Here is a 16,314-nt window from a genome sequence, read left to right as displayed (position 1 = left end):
CTTTGAATCTAGCCTCCAGAGCAGGAGAAAACAATCTTACTCAATATGTGACAGCCCTTTAGATATTTGAAGATGGCTTTCATTATCTCCTCTCAGTTTCTTCTTTACCAGGCTAAACATATCCAATTCCCTCAACCGTTCCTCATAAGGCTTGGTTTCCACACCCTTGATTATCTTTGACACCTTCCTCTGCACATGTTCCAGCTTGTCAATATCCTTCTTAAAATGTGGCACCCAGAACTGGACACAGTACCCCAGGTAGGGTCTGCCCAAGGCAAAATGTTGTTGTTTAGTCATTTAGTTGTGTCCGACTCTTCGTGACCCCATGGACCAGAGCATGCCAGGCACTCCTGTCTTCCACTGCCTCCCGCAGTTTGGCCAAACTCATGCTGGTAGCTTCGAGAACACTATCCAACCATCTTGTCCTCTGCCGTGCCCTTCTCCTTGTGCCCTCCATCTTTCCCAACATCAGGGTCTTTTCCAGGGAGTCTTCTCTTCTTGTGAGAGGGCCAAAGTATTGGAGCCTCAGCTTCAGGATCTGTCCTTCCAGTGAGCACTCAGGGCTGATTTCCTTCAGAATGGAGAGGTTTGATCTTCTTGCAGTTCATGGGACTCTGAAGAGTCTCCTCCAGCACCATAATTCAAAAGCATCAATTCTTTGGTGATCAGCCTTCTTTATGGTCCAGCTCTCACTTCTATACATCACTACTGGGAAAACCATAGCTTTAACTATACGGACCTTTGTCAGCAAGGTAATGTCTCTGCTTTTTAAGATGCTGTCTAGGTTTGTCATTTCTTTTCTCCCAAGAAGCAGGCATCTTTTAATTTCTCGACTGCTGTCACCATCTGCAGTGATCATGGAGTCCAAGAAAGTAAAATCTCTCACTGCCTCCATTTCCCCTTCCATGAAGGGGAAGGCAAAATAGGATACTATTACTTCCCTTGACCAGGACATAATACTTCTGTTAATGCAGCCAAAAATAGCATAGGCTTTTTTTTGCTGCTGCATCACACTGTTGTGACTCATTGTAACCTTGTGGTCTTCCCACGAGTACTACTAGCAATCCAGGTGTTATGTACTGAGTTGAATAGGATCCAAACTGCAGCAGTCTGATTGGTCCTAGAACAATAGGATCCAAACTGCAGCAGTCTGATTGGTCCTAGAACAATAGGATCCAAACTGCAGCAGTCTGATTGGTCCTAGAACAATAGGATTCAGAATGCAGCAGTCTGATTGGTCCTAGAACAATGCAGCAGTATGATTGGTCAGCAGGAGCCACCCAATCCAGCTCCAGATAGAAGTGAATCCACAACCTGATTGGCCTACAGGAGAATTCCTGAATTAGCCAATCACGTGCAGCCCATTGTGTAAATAATGTATATAAAGCCAATACTTTGAGGGGACATTCATTCCTCCTCACCACTATGAGCTGAATAAAGAGCATGAAATCACTTTGCAACTCTGAGTATATTTCACCAGGTGTCCCCTATGTTACATTGGTGCAGCTTGTTATTTGTCCCTATTGAAATTCATTTTGCTAGTTTGGCTCAGTTATTCAATCTGTTAAGGTCATCTTCAATTACAATTCTGTTCTCAGTAGCAACTGGCTGCCCCTCCCAGTTTGGTGTCATCTGAGAATCTGATGAGCTTCCCCTTAATATCTTCCTCCAAAACATTTATAAAGATGTTGAACAACAGGTCTAGGACAGAACCCTGTGGCACCCCACTTGTCACTTTTTTCCAGGATGACATCTGTTCCACAAGGCTCTGAGATTACATCCGCAAGCTCCTTTAGTACCCTTGGGTGCAGGTCATCAGGCCCTGGAGATCTGAATCCATTATAAATTGCTCGATGTTCCATGACCACCTCTGTTCCTATATTGGGCTGCAGCTCCCTCCTTGCATTGTTTATTCTGTTATCACCAAGTTGGGCACTACTTTCCTTTTGGCTCAAGACAGAGGCAAAGTAGGTGTTGAGCAGTTCTGCCTTCTGACTTGTCACCCAATAGCATTTCTCCATTTTCTCCACACAAGGGACCTACTACTTGCTTGTTCTTCCCCTTGCTTCAAACATATCCAAAGAAACCTATTATTATTATTATTATTATTATTATTATTATTATTATTATTATTATTATATTACTATTACTATTATCATCATCATCCTCCTCTCTTGCAAGCCTGAATTCATTCTGAGCTTTGACCTGCCTGACCTTCTCTGTGCAACTGTTGGCTACTTGTGTATACTCTTCCTTTGTAATTTCTCCTTTCTTCCATTTCTTATACATTCCCTGCTTAAATCTCAGCTCCTCTGTAAGCTCCTTTCGTAGCCACAGTAGTTTCTTTAGGCTGACTCTTGTGTTGACATCCTCTGGACCTCTTATGGAGGAGGCACGTGAAAAAGGGCATCAGGTGATGATCTTGGGATCATGGTACAGAACTTTCTCACCCACCCCTTCCCTCTGCAGTCTCCTAGGCTTACTGAAAAGCTAGAGAGTCCATTGTAAAGGCATAGGATATAATGTGAGGGGCATCAGATGAAAGGAGAGTTGGTTAACTCTCTCCGCCCCCCCCCCCATGTGAATGAAGGAGCAACTTCTAGTGCAATGCTATGCATGTCCACTCAGAATCAAATCCCACTGAATTTACAAGGCTTATTCCCAGGCGTATATACAACTGCAGCTTTTAAATCCAAGCCAATTAATTTATTATCTAAGTAGGATGAATTCATAAAATTACTTGCAAGTCATACTCACTTCCAGCAATAATCATCACATTAGCACATAGGTGGAATCTGACAACAGCATTTCCCCTTAAAACAATTAAGATTCAGAAGTACTCTGCAACTTTCAAGTCTTTCTGGTGTCTAGAACAAAGCAGTGTTTGTTTTGTACATGCTGAGTATGGAATCAGTACCTGCTGCTTGGCTACTGTAGCATGTAACTGAATTCAGGAAGGACAGCTGTAGCACCATAGAGAATGAAAAGGGTCAATTACCAAAATCTTTGCCTGGGAAAGGTTCCTTTGCATCATATTCTGGGTGCAATAATAATTATTCATGTTATTTCATATTCTAATGATTGGGATGTTGTGACCTCGATTCGTAAGTCAAACTGTTTAGGCAGTAGTCAATCTGCAAATGGTGCAATTGTGATACATCTTTGTATATTGCACTGCCAGAGTGATATTTAAGATAAGATATATTTCTCCCAACATAATTTTCAAAGCAACAAAAGTAGTTCTGACAGTACTCAGAAACAGATATTTTTATTTCTCATTAATTTAAAACAACTAGACTTAGGATAAATTTATATATGCATTTTCATATGTGACGTGTATAACCTGCAAGTGTGGAGCATCACTTACCAGATGACAAAGCAAGTTTTGATGTTGTCCAGTATCACACGTTATTTTTCAAAGAGTGATTTCACACATTCTTTTTGAAAAAACTGCATGTTGTGTGGTAATATATGGGTGAATCTTTGCACAGTGTGGTACAACACAGTTTTTAATATCAATGATCCTGCTATGATGGATATATTGTACTGTAATGCCTTAAAAATAATGGAGCAGGAAGAAACTGCAGACGATAGTGAGAAAGAAACCAAGTGAGACTCTTGCTTGGCTGTGGTTCTTTGCAGGACATGCCAAAAACTCCATTCATTAACACCTTCCCCCAGGCAGGGAGAGCAGTTTGCAATCAAACTGTCCCATAGTGGGATCCACAAGTCAATCCCCCACTGTCATCCGTTAAGGAGAAGGCTCTTGGAAGGTGAGGGGTGTGAGTTCTGCCTAGTTCAGACATAAAACTAAACTATAATTGCCTAGCTTAACTCTGGTTTGTTTGTATGTCCAAACTTGATCAGGCTCATTAATTATAGGTTGTTTGGGACCCACATATCACAGTTCAAAGTTAGTTTGTGAATCTCAGCTACTCACAACATCCAAACCCAATATTTTGGTTTTATCTTAGTTTGTTGTGTCATTCTGCTCCTTCAAGCCTCTCATATCCACCCATTCATTGACACACTTCCTCTTAAAACCTGTTTCTGTAACAATGTCCCACCCCCCCCCTTTATACCATATGAACCCAAGTTATTGTTAACATGTGTTCTGTAAATGTTAGTACTGAAAATAAAAAAAACCGTGCCTTTACTGAAAGAGTGGCCCCAGTCATGGGAAGGGTTGGAAGGAAAGGATTAACGAAGATGGCCAGTTTCAATGAAAGTACCTTGAAACAGGATACAGCAGGGGGGGCCTTCAGATGTTGAAGAGATAAAGAACTACATAACGTTGTAGGCTGAAGGCAGCCCTGTATCAGGACGTTTTTAATGTTTGATATTTTATTATGTTTTATATATGCTGTAAGCAGCACAGAGTGGCTGGGGAAACCCAGCAAGATGGGCGGGGTATAAATAATAAAATTATTACTATTATTATTATTTGCTCAAGTGTGTGCCAAGAATCCCCAACAATTTCCACGGAGGAAAGCATTTGTTCCTTGCTGCTTTTCTGTAGCCCACTAATAGTGATAATAGTAAGGAAACAGTGGTGCTGTGCCAATCCTCAGGCACCACAAAAACCTTCAGTGTAGCAGCTAGATAGTCACAAGGCGAGGAGAGAAAATTAACAAATATTGTTTTTGAATGTCTGTGAGTGGGATCGTAGTTTATTCAATCAGCCATGTTTTAAAACAAATTATTTCTTTAGATAGTTGATTTGTTATTATGTTGTGCTTTTTGCTGTTGTTGGTTTTGTCTACGTATCTTTAGGTTCTCGGCTGAAGGCCTAGTTGCTTCATTCTTGTTGACTTTCAGTATTTGTGATGGTTCTGTATTGTATACTATTATTTCATGGAAACTTTTACTTTTAAAGGTGGCACATAAATATTTTAATTGATAATAATAAATGAACTATGGCTTATAGTTACATCCAAACTAAGCCTTGGCTTCATATAATGAAAAGTCCATGTATGTGAAACCATCTCGATAAACATTCAAAAAGAAAAATATCAGGGATAATATTCCAGTGGTACCTTGGTTTTCATACAGCTTAGTTCTCAAACAACTTGGAACCTGAACGCTGCAAACCCGGAAGTAAGTGTTCTGGTTTGCGAACTTTTTTCGGAAGCTGAACATGCTCCATTTTGAGTGTTACGCTTCTGATTTGAGTGCCACACTTCCATTTTGAGTGCAAAGTTTCCATTCTGAGTGCCACACTTCCATTCTGAGTGCCATGCTGAGGTCTATCTGTTTTTGCTATTTATTTTGTGTTTTTGTTTTTGCGGCTTTTTTGTTTTTGTGACTGTGTGGAACCCAGTTCAGCTACTGATTGATTGATTGATTGTGTGACTGTTGAAATGGATAAAAGCTAGAAAGCCAAGAGAACCATTAACAGAACAACAGTAGAGGTAAATTGTTAAGTTGCTGTTTTAGGGGTTGTTTTTAAAAGTCTAGAATGGATTAATCCATTTTGCATTACTTTCTATGGGAAAGTGTGCCTTGGTTTTGGAACAGACTTCTGGAACAGTTTAAGTATGAGAACCAACGTACCACTGTATAGGGAAATATTGGTACCTAGACAGCATCTTAAAAAACAGAGACATCACCTTGCTGACAAAGGTCCATATAGTTAAAGCTATGGTTTTCCCAGTAGTGATGTATGGAAATGGGAGCTGGACCATAAAGAAGGCTGATCGCCGAAGAATTGATGCTTTTGAATTATGGTGCTGGAGGAGACTCTTGAGAGTCCCATGGACTGCAAGAAGATCAAACCTATCCATTCTCAAGGAAATCAGCCCTGAGTGCTCACTGGAAGGACAGATCCTGAAGCTGAGGCTCCAATACTTTGGCCACCTCATGAGAAGAGAAGACTCCCTGGAAAAGACCCTGATGTTGGGAAAGATTGAGGGCACAAGGAGAAGGGGACGACAGAGGACAAGATGGTTGGACATTGTTCTCGAAGCTACCAACATGAGTCTGACCAAACTGTGGGAAACAGTGGAAGACAGGAGTACCTGGCGTGCTCTGGTTCATGGGGTCACAAAGAGTCAGACACAACTAAATAACAACAAATTTTACATTACAAAAGATCCTGAACTTTGCCCCATCATTTACGTATCCAATGTGATATCCTGTAGATCGTGTTTGTTGGACTACAGCTTCCATCACTCACAGCCAGTATAGCCAATTAGAGAATATAGATGTGAAGAGTATAACATCTGCAGAGCCAAGGGTTAGCCACCCCTGCCTGCATCACACAGATCGGGTTATTTTTCTGCAAATTTGTAAGCCATGGTCAGTTTCAAATCATCAGGATATATCTTTCCATTCTCATATTTATAATAATATTTGTATACCACCCTCTCATAAAAAGTATCAAAGCACTGTAGCAATATAATAAGAAAATCATTAAAAGCAGTAAGGAGCAAGCATTCAAAATTTTAAACTGCATAGGCTTGTCATCATAAAAAAAAGTCTTCAGAGACACCCAAAAATCAGAAGCAAGGACACCTGTCAAATCTATGCTGGAAGATTGTTTCACAGACTAGCAACACTAAATGCCATGAAGCTCATTGGGTGACCTTGGGCTAGTGACTGCCTCTCTACCTAACCTACCTCACAGGGTTGTTGTGGGGGTTGAATGAGGAGGGGCTGAACCACCCACACCCCCTTGGAGAAAAGGTGGAATATGAATGCAATATTTAAATAAACACACACAAGGGACAACTAAAAGCACTAGGGAGTTAAGAAAAGTGGCTTAAAATCAGACTTTAATAATCTGGATAATTAGATAATAATTACTTGAATACATATTGCCTGTAGAATTAGTTAATCCATTATCTAAATGTACTGGTTTATAATTTAAGGTTTTACTGATGTTGACCTTCCAGTCTAAAATAATCTCAATCCATTTTCCCATGTCAATCTCAGAGTGGTCACTTGATGACTACTGTAACAAAGTAGAACCAAGCTGTAATTGTTAACAACTGTGTCTGTACAGAGGCGTATTGAGATTTGTACCCAAGAGTATTAGGAAGGTCTTAAGCAAACATTGTTGGTTTCTCCCCACAACAGTTCTGTGGTCTCAGTCTCCCTATAATAGTTGAGACAAAGCACTTAGAATTATACACTTGACAGCTCCGCAGTCTCTCTTGTAAAAATGAAGAGCCCACAAGATTCCATCTTCTGTACATATTTAAGAAAAATATTAGCTATGAATAGTATTGTGCTATCACCCTTTAACAATGAATTCAGCTGCCAGACACCATGTTGTGTCTCTCAAGACAACGAATATAATTAAGGAGCACTTGTAGCCAATCAGTATTTGACCTGCCAATTTAAAATGGAGCAAAGGACAATGAGCAAAGAAGCAGTTCAATCTGGTAGGTTCTAGTAAGAAAGCTTGATTTGCTTACATTTTTCAAGAAATCTATTTCATGACAATCACAGTTAAAAAGGAACAAAAAATTTATCTAAGGCCACAATCCAAACCCCATTTATTCCAATGAATTCAACAGGACTTAAGTAAACATAGTTAGAATTGCGTTAATAGCCAATCCAGATTTGAAAGGCTAGAAAGAGTTTATTTTAAAGATAAAGTATCTAATTTAATCAAAGCTAAAAATATAGTCAGCATTATTTATAAACTAGGTGCAGAGCATGAGATAGTTCATATAGCCTACAGACGCCTATTTGAAGTCCAGAAAATTCAAATGACCATTCTTAAAGTTAAATTCTTTACATGTCTAGTCAAAAGTCCCACTGCGTTCAATGGGGCATACTCTCAAGGAAGTGGATACAGAATTTCAACACTACTGTGCCATCAACTTAGTAGCGAACAGTGGCGTAGCGTGGGGGGTGCAGGGGGGGCCGGCCGCACCGGGCGCAACATCTGGGGGTTAGGGAAATCCACGGGTTAGGGGGCGGAAATCCACGGGTTAGGGGGCGCAAATCCACGGGTTAGGGGGCGCAAATTACTTGCCTTGCCCTGGGTGCTGACAACCCACGCTACGCCACTGGTAGCGAATGAATAGCACTGACCACAATGGGACTCATTTCTGAGTAAACATGCATAGGATTCTGCTGCAAGTCATTATATCAGCATAGGTAAATTTGTAAATGAACTAGAAACAGTAGTACAGTTCAAGAAACAATGAGAAAATTCACTAGGCTTTTCAGCTTGTATGATTCCTAGACACATATACCAATATTTTAATAGGGCTTAGAGGTATTTTCCACCGGTGTGAAATATATTAATTTAAGAAGAAGAACACTAAGAAATAAGTGTAGAACATTCATAAACTACAGTTTGAGGAAAAAATAATTTAAACTGTACCCAACTAAAATATGCAGATTAGCAGTCCCCTTTGAGCAGTTAATGTATTTCTGATTTAGGCCTCAGATGTATAAAATCCATTCTCTCAGCACATACACAGATGTAGAAAGAGAGATAAATCTCTGACACTTTGAACTAGTGAAAATTCCAATTTTTATGCATCTTTTATCTAATTTATGCTGCAGAATTAATGGCCTAACTTTGGGCTTTTTTCATTCCACAAAGGCAAAATGCAGCCCTTCCTAATTTACAGAAAAGTGTATGCTCACTTACAGAATCATCCCAATATAAATGGTAAGGAAATAATAATGCAGACCTTGCATACTTCTGAAAATAAATGCTTCTTTATATTCTGCTTAGATGAAACTTATTAAACATGAAAAAGAAATGCAAAGATAATATGACTCATAAACATATGACAACTCCTTTTTTGAAGTATAATGAGCCAATTCCTTACCTGTCTGCCGTGTCACCTGCTACCTTCCCTCCTGAGCCATTTATGGAGTCTTGCCTTGTGAGCCCTTGAGATCTACCTCGTTCCAACCCTGATATGGATTGCTCATGCAGCTTTGCTTTTTTCTCCTGAGGTGCTTCTTCGTTACGCAGCCCTCTAAAAACTTCTTGATCAGGCTTCTGTGGTGTATTTGTTCCACTATTATAAAACCAGGCTCCGGATTTTGTGAGGATTTCTTGTTGTTTTCGGCACGAGTTACATACCCACATTACCTATATATAAAGTAAGAGAGGAAATGTGTATTAGTTTCCCAGAAGGTGGAAAACAAAGGCTATTTCACACCAAATATCTGCCAAATATAGTCCTAGTTATCCAGAAACAGCCTCTTAAACACCACTTCCTCATAATAGTCATTACAATCTTAACAAAAATATATAGGAAAATAATTTAACCCAGAAGTTTTGCAGTGTGTTTAATCATATTTTAGATCACACACAGGTGCTTCTTAGTCCATCAATAAAATAACAAGTGTTTTTACAACAGTGCAATTCCATGCATGCTCACTAAGTAGAAACATGCTATTTTCTATTTCTTTCTCAGAACTGGCACTCTGCCTAACCTTAATGGCTCACAACATAGTATCCCACTGATCAGACAAGCAGCAGGCCTGGGGTAGGCGGGGCTCCAGTGCCCTTTTCATCACTCTCAGCTGTTCCCCAATTAGCTGAACAGCACAAGGGGAAATGTAGGCCACTACTAAGCGTTGGAAAAAACTTAATAGCAGCATGAAGCCAATCGTCATGGGAATCACAGGGGAGAGAAGCTTTAGCCAGCTGAGGAAGAGTTAACCAGCAGGGGGGGAAAGGGCTGGGAAGTATATAGTGTGAAGTGAATGTGTACTCTCTCTCTCTCTCTCTCTCTCTCTCTCTCACTCACTCTCTCTCTCTCTCTCTCTCTCTCTCTCTCTCTCTCTCACACACACACACACACACACACACACACGAACAGACTCCACTGAGAGATGGTAGACTCTCCTTCCTTGGATATTTTTAAGCAGAGGATGGGTGGCCTTCTGTCATGTATGAGCTAGTTGAGATTCCTGCATGGCAGGGGGTTGGACTTGACGACCCTGAGGGTCCCTTCCAACTCTATAATTCTATTATTCAAGACACACACAGTTGGGAGGGGGAATTCTAAGCAGCAAAGTCAGAAGGAAATGAAACGTAGGAAGTATTTATGGTCACTCTTAATAACCTAATCATCACAGTCTGTACTTTCTGGGTTTCATTTCCTTCTGACAGTTTGTAATTCCACCCTCGACTGTGTGTGTTTGAGTTACACACCTGTAACTCAAAGTAATACTTCTGATGCAACTGATATACTGTAGTCTATGAAAGTTGATACTATAATAAAGTTGTTAGGGTGTTTCCAGGTTGGAATGGCATATCACAAATGGGACATTGACAACGGGGCCTGGCATTTTGATGCCAAAAACATTGTGTGGACACTGAAGCCAGTAGGGGAACACTTCAACCTCCCAGGACATTCAATACAGGCTCTCAAAGCAGCTGTCTCATTACAAAAGAATTTCAGAAACAGACTTGAAAGAGAAGTTGCTGAATTACAACTTATTACTAAAACTGAAGCTACCAGCATGAGTCTGACCAAACTGCGGGAGGCAGTGGAAGACAGGAGTGCCTGGTGTGTTCTGGTCCATGGGGTCACAAAGAGTCGGACATGACTAAACGACTAAACAACAACAACACTAAAACTGAAAACTATGGAGAGACCTGGTCTGAATAGAGATATTGGATTCTTGTCTCATTACATATGCTAAAGCTAATTTTCGTCATTTGCATACTATCACTTGTCTTTTCCTGTAGGACTAATTACAGTCATTAACAGTCGTCATAAGAAGAGTTTGGATTTGGAATTGATAACAGTCATTATGAGTTTGACCAAGCTGCGGGAGGCAATGGAAGACAGGAATGGGGTCACGAAGAGTCGGACACAACTAAACAACAACAACAGTCGTCAACAGGTTTACCACACCCATTGAGTCAATCACCCATCTCCTACTACCCTTCTGAGGAAAACCCCACCCCACCCTCCCACTATATATAAGGGTCTGGTGACTTCTGTTTCAGTGTATCTGAAGAAGTGTGCATGCACACGAAAGCTTATACCCAGAACAAACTTAGTTGATCTCTAAGGTGCTACTGGACAATTTTTTTATTTTTTCCAACAAGATTCTCTGTTGTTTTTTCTGCAGTAGATTAACGCAGCTAATGCCTCTGGAAATCCATATGTACATTCATGCAGACTTTACCTCCTGATATTGAACGGTAATGGATAATGTGTTTTATTGGATAATCCTATGTGTTCTATTGGATTTTTTAAAACAACAGCAACATAGGAATTTGTGAATGTATGCTGTACATTAAATGTTCATTAAATGTTTGGAAGCACTACAGGCAACTAGAGCATACTTCTACAGTCCCACTATGCAATTTGTTCATACACTTTGTCAAGCATGGGCATAGGCCCAGATTCTCTCTATTCCTTCTGTGAGGCATTAATGTTTATCTCACATACCCACATGATGCTGCAAAGCACACTATAGCCACATTTTTACTTTGTATAAACCCTCCCACAAATCCATCCAGCACTAGTGGAAGAACGGTGAGCTCTACATAATATAGGTGAGTTTTGGAATGGATGTATAGTTGTGCAGCTTGCTTTTATTTTTTGCCCTTTTTTGCTTTTTTTTAGTGGAGGGAGAATAAATGCAAACTCTAAGAGCTGGAAAAAGTTGGACACACAAATTTTATGTCTTGACTGAACAGCATCACTTACACCTGTGAATATGCTTTTCAATTTCACTTCTATCAAAAGCAGGGAAACAAAACCAACAGGACTCTTCAACAGTATTGTGAGAGTGAAAAAATGAAAGAGATGTCAAATGAAACAAACAAAATGTGTGAAATAGAGAACAATTTTTAAAAGGAAAGTTAAGTCCCACTGTTGTTCATCTGTTTTTTAAATATGAAGTTGTTTTAAATAAGGTAGATAAGCAATTGCATGCTGGAGCTACACAACATACAAAGAAGAACCAGGGAACTAAAGAACACTTGGTGATTCATGGAGGACAATCTTACTTGGCCATGAGCGATCGCGAAAGAAGAAGAAGATTATAAATCCATTTCAACTTAGCTTCAACTTGACTTCAGGTTCAACTGTTTAGTTGGCATCCATCTCGAGAGAGAGACAATGGAAGAGTGTGCCATTGAGGATAAAAGCAAACTGCTGGAGAGTTGCAGTGCCTACTGAGATTGTAGAGACCTGGAATAGATACTGGGGCAGATGAAGGCATCCAGTTTTGCTGTTACAAATGCACCATGACTTTTCTTCTCCCTACACTTCTCTCAGTGGTCATTTCTTTTCTGGTCACTGCTGTGGACCCACAATCTGACTGTGTCTCCAGGCACTGTGGCCACCTGCAAGGATTCCCATACAGCAGGGTTAATGTTGCCAACCTTCATGTCACGTTAGCAGACATCTTTATAAAACATAGTTGGTCTGCCAATCTTTGGAGATCCTGCCATTTTCCATTTTGTGAAAACATGCTGGGGATGTGGGCTTGGGAGAACACATCTTTGTTTGGAATTCTGTCCTGCCATGTGATGCCCCAATTCTTCCTGATGCAGTGCATGTGGAAGGCATTGAGGCGTTGGTTCTGGTGGTTCAAATGCTCAACATGCAAGCCTGGTAGACCTTCATCTTGGTATTGATAGTTAGCATCACATTCTCCCATACCTTTTGGGAGAGGTGAGCCATTGCCGTAGCTGCCTTACCAATATGCTTGTCTAACTTAGTGTCAACAGAAAGGTTGCTGGTTATGGTGGAACCCGGGTAGACAAAACTGTCCACCATCTCAAGCTTGTGGTCACCACTGCTGATGTGTAGAGTGCTGATGACATCCTGACTCAGGATGTTGATCTTCATTAAGCTGGTGGTAAGGCCAGACTCCCTGCAGGCTTGGGTAAAATGAGTCTCTGAGTCTCTGTAGAGCTTCCTCCAAGTGCATTGTCAAGGCTGTGTTATCTGCAAATAACATTTCTTGGATAAGGACCTGCAGCACTTGTGTAGCAGTTAGAACAGACCCCGTCGGTCCTTGAATGAAAGTACATACTGTCTTCAGTCAAACTGGAGGCATATGAGAGCAACAGGGATAAGAATGTGCCAAAGAGAGTTGGGGTGAGAACACAGCCCTGTTTCAAAATGCTCTTTATAGAGAAGGTGCCTGAGAACGATGCTTACTTTCAGAGTCAGACACCTATGTGGAATGGCGCACTCCATGCACCACAAGCCAGCATGGGACGTGGAGGCAAGGTGTTTTCCCAGGCTGCTGTGACACCAGAAACTGGCCTCTCGCCAGCCTGGGAAGTGGGTGCAAGCCTGCCCAACATTTGGCCAATCATGGGTGGGTAGGCTACAGGACTCCGCCCAGGGGCAAGCAGGAATGAGGCAAAAGGCTTCACTGGTCCACTGCTGGGATATTTAAACCCAGGCTGCCTCCACCACCTTGTCCAGCGATAAATTAACTTGTGAAGATTGTTTTTGTGAAAGGAAGTCTATATATAGTATAAAGAAATAAATGAATGGATAAAACACACAAAATTGTATGGAAAGAAAATTATTGTTGTTCATGTTATACATTTGCTGCCTTAAATTTAATTATGTTATAACTTTTTGTATTAAAGCAAAAAAAAACCTGATTAAATTATAGTGGATCTATAAATTTTAAAGAACCTATAATGTGTCTGTTTTAAAAAGCAAATACCTCATGCATGCATACATTTTGAAGCACTAAAATGTTATAGTAAAGAGAGGAAGCTATTCATGGCACAGGCTGGTGCACCACCTTGTGCCCAGTACTGGTATTGCTTTATTCCTGGAGAATGCTGAAAGCCGGTTTCAATCAATTCTTCCTTCATGACACACTTCCATGGCCTTCTCTTGCAGTGTTAGGAACAAGGATCCAAGACATGTGTGACTCCGGCATTGTGACCTTCTACAAGAACAAAGGTGACCACCACCAAAACTGCAACAACAACAGTGGGATCTCCCTGCTGAGTACTGTGGGGAAAGCCTTTGTCAGTGTAGTTTTCAACAGATTATAGCCACTTGCTGACAGGGTCTGTCTCGAGTCACAATGCAGCTCTAGAGCTCAGAGGTCAACAGTCAACATGATATTCTCACTGCACCAGCTGCAGGAAAAATGTTGAGAAGAGAGACACCCCTTGTTCGTTGCCTTCATAGACCTGATGAAGGCCTTTGACCTCGCCAGCTGAAAAAGATTATTTACAATGCTCAACAAGTCCACCTAAGCTTCACAAGGTGATTGTGTCCTTCCACAAGAACATGTGCGACACCATCTAACATGATGGCTAATCCTCAGACACCTTCCCTATAAAGAGCAGTGTGGAAAGGGGCTGTGTTCTTGCTCCAACCCTCTTTGGGTTGTTTGTCCTTGTCCCCCTGTTGCTCTCATATGCTTTCAGCTCAACTGAAAAATGCGTGGAAATCCAAACAAGGAGTGACAGGAGTCTGTTCAACCTGGTACATCTCTGTGCCAAGACAAAAGTCCAATGGGTCCTTATCCAAGAGATGTTGTTTGCAGATGACACAGCCTTGACAGTGCACTCCAAGAAAGTGCAGTGAGTCTAAAGAGACTCACTGACCATTTTGCCCAAGCCTGCAGGGAGTTTGGCCTTACTATCAGTATGACAAAGACCAACATCTTGGGTCAAGACGGTGCAAATACCCCACACACTTGAGGTGGTAGGCAATTTTGTCTACCTGGGTTCCACCATAACCAGCAATTTCTCCATCAACATTGAGCTGGGTAAGCATATTGTCAAGGCAGCTAGGACAACAACCAATACCAATATGAAGGTCTATCACGCTTGCATGTTGAGCATGCTGCTTTATGGAAGTGAGTTGTAAATTACAACCCAAGGAAGCGACACCACATGCACTGCATCAGGAGGATTTTGGGTATCACATGGCAGGACAGAATTCCAAACAAAGATGTGCTCTCCCAAGCCCACATTCCAACATGTTTGCACTCCTGTCTCAGTGATGCCTACACTGGCTTGGTCACGTCCACATATAAGATGGCGGGAATACCAAGGATGTGCTCGATGGCTTCTGGCACCAGGCTAATTGGTAGACCAACTCTGTGTTACAAAGATACCTGCAAATATGAAGGCTGGCAACATTAACCTTGCCACGTGGGAATCCCTTGCAGATGACCACAGTGCCTGGAGACATGCTGTCAAGTCATGTACCTATAGCAGTGACCAGAGGAGAAATGACCACTGGGAGGAGCACAGAGAGAATAAATGCCATGGTGCATCTGCAACAGCACAACTGGATGCCTTCATCTGCCCCAGCTGCAGTCAAACATGCCTCTCCCACATCGGTCTCTACAGTCACAGCAGACGCTGCAACCTTCCAACAGCTTGACCTTACCCTCAGTAGCGCACTCCTCCATTCTCTCCCAAGACAGACAGATGCCAACAATGCCTTCCATTATTTTTTTAATTAAAAAAGCCACCCATTTATTAATTTTAATATACAATTTTCCATAAATACATTTGTTAAACTTTCTTTTCAGTGGATGTAAGATTGAAGCAAAGCTCAATCACTACTTTAAATTCACTTGGAGGATTTCAGTAAAGATGCAGGCAAGACTGAAGTTAAAATCAAGGAACAAGTAGTTTGTACAGTATAGATGTACAGTATACTGAATTCAAATATTATATGTTGGAGATTGTGGGCAGGATTCACCTATTGAGCACTGTCAGCAGAAGCTCTGAGGAAGAATTTCTGTTTATACAAGACTTTTCCATTTCTCTCCCTACTGTGCCCCCTGCAGCCCCCCAAAATAGCTCTGGGGTAGCCAGGAGAACCCACAGAACAGTGTGCTGGGAAAGAAGGGGGATTGTTCTGTCTGACAATCTGAAATGGAAAAATTGGAAGAGTGTGACATTGAATTACACCCTATACTGCATATTGGTGATGAGGTCTAAAATTGGCTATGAGTATACGTGATTTTTTTAAAATTATCTGTAGAAATAATCCTTAATACAAATAAGGATCTTTACTGATAAACTAGTGCACATGGGAGGAGAGAAGGCTTATGCAGCCATGGATGGTTGTCTGAATGTAGTTAGAATGTTGAATTTAATGGACCTTTGATCTCATTCAGGAAGGCAATTTTTAGGTTATTATGAAGAGTGTCCAGTGAGAACTACAGTTTATGCTCTATTACTATTTTACTCCAAAGAAAAAAGGGAGGGATTATGGGGGTGGCTACACTATATGTGAGGCACCAATGTTCCCAAATAGAATAATGAGCTTTGCAAATGATAACAGGATACAAAGAAACATTATGTGATCTTTAAAATTCTCTGTTCACCTTTCCATGATCAAAGCGATTAAACAAAGGTTGCAA

The 16,314-nt window shown here is 41.0% G+C and overlaps 1 protein-coding gene across 22 annotated transcripts in view; it reads right to left on the bottom strand.

Moving 5' to 3' along the window:
• RIMS2 (regulating synaptic membrane exocytosis 2) overlaps positions 1-16,314 on the bottom strand; it is a gene marked incomplete at its 5' end in the record, with an annotated part of 372,013 nt that overhangs the window by 269,599 nt on the left and 86,100 nt on the right. For all 22 annotated transcript variants that reach the window (XM_079984093.1, XM_079984113.1, XM_079984104.1 and 19 more), the window contains one exon: positions 8,796-9,064. In XM_079984093.1, the coding sequence (XP_079840219.1) occupies positions 8,796-9,064 (269 nt within the window). The remainder of the gene's footprint in view (positions 1-8,795; positions 9,065-16,314) is intronic.

Source organism: Podarcis cretensis (assembly GCF_951804945.1).
Source record: "Podarcis cretensis genome assembly, chromosome: 7".
NCBI classification, from domain to species: domain Eukaryota; kingdom Metazoa; phylum Chordata; class Lepidosauria; order Squamata; family Lacertidae; genus Podarcis; species Podarcis cretensis.
This window is presented reverse-complemented; position numbering and strand designations above follow the sequence as displayed.